Source organism: Odontesthes bonariensis, chromosome 23 (assembly GCF_027942865.1).
Source record: "Odontesthes bonariensis isolate fOdoBon6 chromosome 23, fOdoBon6.hap1, whole genome shotgun sequence".
In the NCBI taxonomy this organism is placed as follows: Eukaryota; Metazoa; Chordata; class Actinopteri; order Atheriniformes; family Atherinopsidae; genus Odontesthes; species Odontesthes bonariensis.
In genome coordinates, this window is record NC_134528.1 from 29,702,502 (window position 1) to 29,708,676 (window position 6,175).

General features: G+C 45.3%; 2 protein-coding genes across 3 annotated transcripts; one reads left to right on the plus strand and one right to left on the minus strand.

Annotated features, from left to right (window-relative positions):
• The first annotated feature begins 591 nt into the window (after nt 1–591).
• On the plus strand, nt 592–4,489 carry LOC142373699 (uncharacterized). 2 transcript variants are annotated; one of them, XM_075457075.1, is made up of 16 exons: nt 592–828; nt 1,114–1,221; nt 1,327–1,402; nt 1,490–1,646; nt 1,740–1,785; nt 1,865–1,923; nt 2,075–2,110; nt 2,202–2,254; nt 2,347–2,479; nt 2,835–3,049; nt 3,150–3,195; nt 3,280–3,345; nt 3,432–3,491; nt 3,570–3,652; nt 3,723–3,817; nt 3,898–4,489. In XM_075457075.1, exons 1-16 carry the CDS (start codon nt 792–794, stop codon nt 3,930–3,932), a joined length of 1,305 nt encoding a protein of 434 aa, XP_075313190.1. In that variant the 5' UTR covers nt 592–791; the 3' UTR covers nt 3,933–4,489. The 2 variants fall into 2 exon arrangements, with proteins under 2 accessions (XP_075313190.1, XP_075313189.1); XM_075457074.1 differs by having other exon boundaries at nt 593–828; nt 3,567–3,652.
• On the minus strand, nt 4,026–6,055 carry LOC142373700 (histone H3.3A). Its single transcript, XM_075457076.1, has 4 exons — nt 5,945–6,055; nt 5,055–5,192; nt 4,809–4,962; nt 4,026–4,718 (listed from the first exon to the last, which is right to left on the minus strand). The coding sequence occupies exons 2-4, from the start codon at nt 5,180–5,182 to the stop codon at nt 4,590–4,592; spliced, it is 411 nt and encodes a 136-aa protein (XP_075313191.1). The 5' UTR covers nt 5,183–5,192; nt 5,945–6,055; the 3' UTR covers nt 4,026–4,589.
• Nucleotides 6,056–6,175: the final 120 nt, after the last annotated feature.

Genomic DNA, 6,175 nt, shown 5'->3' on the forward strand with positions numbered 1-6,175 from the left:
GAAAATGACAGCGATGTCAAAGACTCGGATATGGAAAAGGAGTAAGAATTCGCCACTCATGTGGAAGATGACGATGAAGTCATTGAGCAACCTGTGACTGATATTAATGAGGTGACGAGGGCTATGTCGAGCTGTGAAGCAGTGTGTGTGGGAACAAAAATAAATATTTTATAATCATTTGGGCTTCAGTCTGGTTTAATACCCTTTTATATGTGTACAAATAACTTTGGTAAAATGAAGCTTTAAGATAAAGAGTTTATCCCTTTAAATTCACAGCATTTTGAAAGATATCAACAAAAAAACGGGCAAAAAACTTTAAACGCGCATTTCTCAGGTTTTCAATCGTAAAAAGAGGGTGGAAGATCATAAATCAAATGGCCATATTTTGAAAACCATCCAACGTATGACTTTGACTATGGTATCATTTTAAAGCTTATTTCCATCTCCTTTCTTTGACATTTGGGTCACTGTGACTCATTTTGCTGGATCAGGTCACATATAATATTTTAAAAATGTGCTGAGCCAGGCGGTGCCGAGCTATCTCACGGTGGTGCCTTGGCACCACTAAAAATACCCTAGCCTCGCCCCTGTTCAGCGTAGAGCGTCTGTCTGTAAAGGTGTGTTATATCCGTGTCCACCCGCCCTCTGTCTCTGACAGACACTGGAATGGGAAGGTGTCTCGGTATTTTCGTTACACGGAAGCCTTTACAGCGCATAACCCTGTGCTTGGGCGATAAGGGGCTGCTAACCTCTTATCAAGCAGAGCCTGTCATCCCAGCTGGACGCTCAACATGGCACCCAAAGACCCTCTGATCTGCTCCCTGAAGGGTAAGCATCAGTCGTCGGCTGGCCTGATCGGATCATTTTATCGGTTTTCTTCTGTGTGTCATTTCTCGCCCAAACCTGTTTCATAACTGGGGTTCTGTTTCTTTTATTATTGGCAGCCTCAAAGGCGAAATGTATAGGTGAAAAAAGACTAAACACCTGCCACATCTTTTATTGTGTGTGGCGCCTCTTCCGCGTGGCGTTGATGCGCGAAATGTCGGCGGTCCGGCCGTTTGTTGGAGAAATGCTGTGTTTCTGAACACTTCACGCGGATCTCTCTGCTTGCAGTGTGTGTCCTGAATCTGCAGTCGGGTGGGGAGGTGGTGACGGACTCCAACCCTCTCCTGGCCTCCTGCTGTCAGCTTCTGGAGCTGGTCTTCAGGAAGGGCCTCCAGCGTCAGTATCCATTAAACATTTACCTTATCTGCTCATCCTTTTGCCAAACCTGCACACTGCAGTTAGATGTGCAAGTCTGATCGTGATGGTTTTATTTCTCTGCAGAGCCGGTGCTCAGTCTGGTGCACAGAGATTACTGGCAGTGTTTTGAACAAATTCCCCACCAGGATGCGTGTGGCAGGTAACTGATAAGAAACCTTTTTTTTTCTGCAGTAGTGTCACTGGCTCTGCTGGAAGTGTCAACCATCTGTTGTGTGTACTCGTGCAGGCTGTCTTCTCTGTCCTTGGCCGTGGAGCAGACCAGAGTTCGCAGGAAGCTGCTCTCGGCTCAGGGCCGGGGCCGCTACTTGCTCAGGCTGGCCCTCAGCCGTAAGACCCTGTCGCAGTTCTTCACACACCTGCTGCACACGCCCAGAGTCCTGGAGGTCCGACACAAACGCCACACAGATTTCCTCTGTTAGTCACCAAATTGGCTGTGAAATGTGCCCGTTCTTCATGCCTTTTCTCCCCCCCTGCAGTGGTACAGCCCAGCTTCATCAATCTTCAGGAATGAGGAGTATGCAGGTGAGGCTTTTTATCTGATCGCTTGCCACCAAATGCAGCGGCTCGAGCGAAGCTGAGGCCACTGTTTTCCTTTTCCCAGAGCCTTTCATGTCCCTGCTGCTGGTGCTTTCTCACATGGAGTTCAAACTGGACATGGAGGTCAGACTGATGCACTGTGTATCTTATTTCTGCATAATAACAAAGCTACAAGGGTTTTGTTTCCCTGTGTTGCCGTTTATCACAATTCTTTGTCATTTGTTTGAAATCGGACAAGTGAACTATTACATTTACTTTTATTCTCTTGAAACAGAACTGCAGCTTTCTGGATGAGAGCTGGCTCCTGCCGGTAAGAGCAACGACTAACTGCTGCATACGTTACACAGTCACATTATTACTCCTCGAGAACGTGACACAGTGTGTCGACTGTTTGCTTTCAGGTGTGTGAAATGTATGAAGTCGTGCCCTGTCGGGAAGTAGGGATGGTTCTGAGGTCTGTCTCTTTATCTCCACAAGAGGGGAAAAAAGGGGGTTCCGCACTATGAGTTTCTTCTCATGTGAAGCTTCTTCCTGTGTCTGTATCAGGTATCTCAGTGGGCGCGTCTTCATCCTCGACTTAATGCCTGGCAGTCAGGCTCACGTCGACAGGTTAATCTCTCCCGGGGACATCCTTGATGAGATCAACGGCACCTCGCTGAGGAATTCTAAAAACGGACAGGTGAGGAAATGCTCAAACACAGACTTTTCCTCGTGTCTGTTTTTTAATAAATAAAAGCTCTGGTGAGTCTTGAGAAAAATGAATCGGGCATTAATCCTTCATGGACCTGGAACAAACAGGAAGGTGTGTGCAGTGAACTGAGTTTGGAGCTTCCTAAAAGTGCCTCAGAACAGATTTTAAAGACTGGGCTCTCCTGTGGGTGTCTTTAAAACATGGTGAATATGACAAGTAGTTAAGAAGTTATTTTCCAGAATTCCTACAAACAACTTTTTCCTTTTCAGATTTTCAAATGAGATATGCATGCAACGTACACAATTATTTTGAGAGCTCTGTGTGGTTCTCCATTTACTCCCAGGCTGGTGTGGTTCTGTCACGGCTGAAGGGCTGCCCATTGTCCATCCGCATTCTGAGATGGAGGGCCCAGGACGGAACTGTGTATCGGCCCATTGTCAAGCTCCTGCGGGCCCTGAGGATGGAGAACCCCAGTTTGCAGCTGGGTCCCGCTCCCGCCCAACAGACGGCCGATAAAGTCCACAGACCTCCTGCTTCACAATGTCTCAATGAGGGAAGGCAAGTGTACACACCATTTGTAATTTCAAGCCGTTCCGTTTCCAGGAACACACCACAAACCGACCCCCCCCCCCCCCCCCTCTCTCTCTCTCTCACACAGAATCGTTCACATCGTGGAGTTCCTGGGAGAAGCAAACATTGGGATGGTATTAACTCGTCTTCATCACATCCAAAGTTAAATAACTGTAGATGTTTTGGATTTACTCTGAAATACTTGGTCTGACCCTCAGTTTGGAGGCAAAGAAGTGCTGCAGCATGCAATTCCACAGGTGCTGCACCAAAACCTGCCGAGCAAGGTAACTCCCCTGCCTAAGGGCACAGTGGCTGATTCATGTTGTGTAATACACGAAGTCTGATAAACGCGGTGTAATGTGTCCCACAGGAAGTGCTTTTAGATATGAAGGAAACACATTTGACATGCACTGACAGAAACGGCACAATGGTATGAGGATATGCAATAAAAATTCATCTGGGGCGGGTGGGCGACCAAAAGTTCTTACAGTCTGTTTATTCTCAGAAGCTGTTTGAGCATCATTATCCAGAGATTTCATGTGTAGGGAGGTTGGCTCGGTCAGACTACACAATATTTGCTTTCTGTGTGGCGTAAGTATTACATTTTTACATCATTTCCATGTCCTGGGACAAGCAGCTTAACATTTGCCCCCACCTACAGGGATTCCCCAGCGACCCCCCAGCCAACAGGTTTTTGCTGCATGGTCCTCAGAGCCAATAACATTAAAGAGTGTGAAGATATCATCTGCCGGATTGGTGAGGAGAAATGACTACTCGATCATAGTTCTGTGAACCTCATCTACACTATACCTAATTACCCCCTTCCTCTTTTACAGCTACTGGTTTCAAGCACACAGAATGGTTTGTATGACCAACCACCCACTGGTTGCTCATTCCATGGATTGTAAATAAAGCATGCAATTACCACACAGCATCAGTGTTTGAATACAAAACAGCACACAGCTTTCTACTCATAAAGACCTTTAATAGAAAGACATGTGACAACATTTCATAAATAGTATTAAATGTAGCTGCCAAGATTGTGTTGGGAAAACATGTAAAAAGCGGCCCCGAAAACCAGAAGGGTCTGCAATGCTCCTTATCCCAGAGGATCAACTGAGGTAGCCAATACCCTGACACTGCAGTGAGGCATACTGAAGAAATGCTGGCATTCTATGATCAACTGTAGATTTGTTAAGAAACGCTGCCCCTGGAAGATGCGAAGAATTACTCTTTTCAGAACTCCATCCCTAAATAGAGCCCAAAGCCCACAATGACTCGAGTGATGGAGTCATGTTACAATCAGAATAATGACCCAAGAGGGCGCAGGCAGCACACTTCTACTACCCTTAGTGTACTCTTGCTTATGGAATGGTTGATTTATTGTATCACTCTTAAAAAAAAAAAAAAAAAAAAAAAAATACAAAAGGAAAACTTATAAAAAAAATAAGCCAAGAAATAAAAATGTTCACAAAAATGGTTAAGTATGATAAATAGGGATCATATGTCAATGCAGCCACTGGCCTCTTTAGGCCCTCTCTCCCCTTATCCTGCGAGCCAGCTGGATGTCTTTTGGCATGATGGTGACACGTTTAGCATGGATTGCGCAAAGGTTGGTGTCCTCAAACAGACCCACCAGGTATGCTTCACTAGCCTCCTGTTGGGGGGGCACAAAAATAAAAATAATTAAAATCAATTCTTTCCATCACACATGTTGATCCCATCATACAAGGTCAAAACCTTTTACCTGAAGAGCGCCAATGGCAGCACTCTGGAAACGGAGATCAGTCTTAAAGTCCTGGGCAATCTCTCTCACCAGACGCTGGAAAGGCAGCTTGCGAATGAGCAATTCAGTGGACTTCTGGTAACGACGGATCTCCCTCAGAGCCACAGTTCCGGGCCTGGATAGCGGATTTACAGTCAATAAAATAGAATAAAAACTACAAGTAGAAGAAAAAAAACAAAACAAAAAACCTGACAAATAGCTGCATACCTGTAACGATGGGGCTTCTTCACTCCCCCTGTGGACGGCGCGCTCTTCCTGGCTGCCTTGGTAGCGAGCTGTTTCCTTGGCGCCTTTCCTCCAGTGGACTTACGGGCCGTCTGCTTGGTACGTGCCATCTTTCACGTTCTGAAAGCAACGCGAATCTCGTTTTATAAGCCACTGAGCTGTGAGTATGACAAAACTGAAAGCACCCAGCCTCAAAACGTAAACACAATCAAGCTAGCCTAGCTTACTGGTTAACAGCTCCCCTCCCCCTCTCCCTCCCAAGGCTGTAACCATGGGAGGCGTGGGCCTCCCGCAATAACCAACGCTACAGCCTTATATCAGCAAGACGTAACCTGTAGTCTCAACAGAAGCCACTCGAGGTCCTTTTAAGCAACTGAAAAACAGCAAAGACACCTAATAACCACACTCCGTAGTCGATACCATGTATACACACCAGCGTATCCATGTTAAATGTTGTTAAACCTGAAGCTAACAGCAACTAAAGATATTAGCATCAAAACAAATGGCGCCTGTCCTACACAAGCTTTGCTTTTCGACCTCGCCATTTTCCAGTTTCGTCCGAAGCAACAATATCTTCAAACAGCTCAAGAACCATTACCCTTGTGTAGTGACATTAAATAAGGTCAACGCAATACCCAATAAAACGACGAGCCCCGTCTGTGTTCTTGAAACAAGATAATCTTTATTTTTAACAAAGACCTCAAACCTTAAACTCCATTGTTCTATATTTCAGCTAACGCTACCATTAACACGCCGACATGTTACCAGCAATGACTTGTAGACAAAAAAAAAAATACAAGAACACGATACGTCATAATGATCAAATTTCATTCTTCAGATACATTTTAAATATAATAATGTGACAATACTACCTTTAGCCTCGAAGACGTTAGTCTGTTAACAACTCTTTGATGGATAAAACCAATCCTGGCCGAAAACCGCCGTTGAACGCGACCTTTGCCGAGAGTATGAACGAGGCCGACTATTAATACTTTATCTGACGTCATGCTTTAACATACTACGCGCCCATTGGCTCATCCACCAAAGTAATTGCGGAACAACCAATAAGATTAGTGAGTTAAAAAAAACGTAAATGTAGATCA

Bases quoted from the DNA above. Each gene is read 5' to 3' on its own strand.
- LOC142373699 (XM_075457074.1), top strand. From the start codon at position 792: ATGGCACCCAAAGACCCTCTGATCTGCTCCCTGAAGG. The intron at 1,924-2,074 runs GTCAGACTGATG...CTCTTGAAACAG, and splicing joins AGTTCAAACTGGACATGGAG to AACTGCAGCTTTCTGGATGA. The intron at 2,111-2,201 runs GTAAGAGCAACG...GTTTGCTTTCAG, and splicing joins ATGAGAGCTGGCTCCTGCCG to GTGTGTGAAATGTATGAAGT.
- LOC142373700 (XM_075457076.1), bottom strand. From the start codon at position 5,182: ATGGCACGTACCAAGCAGACGGCCCGTAAGTCCACTGGAGGAAAGGCG. The intron at 4,963-5,054 runs GTATGCAGCTAT...TCCGCTATCCAG, and splicing joins AAGAAGCCCCATCGTTACAG to GCCCGGAACTGTGGCTCTGA. The intron at 4,719-4,808 runs GTAAAAGGTTTT...CCCCCCCAACAG, and splicing joins CTGCCATTGGCGCTCTTCAG to GAGGCTAGTGAAGCATACCT.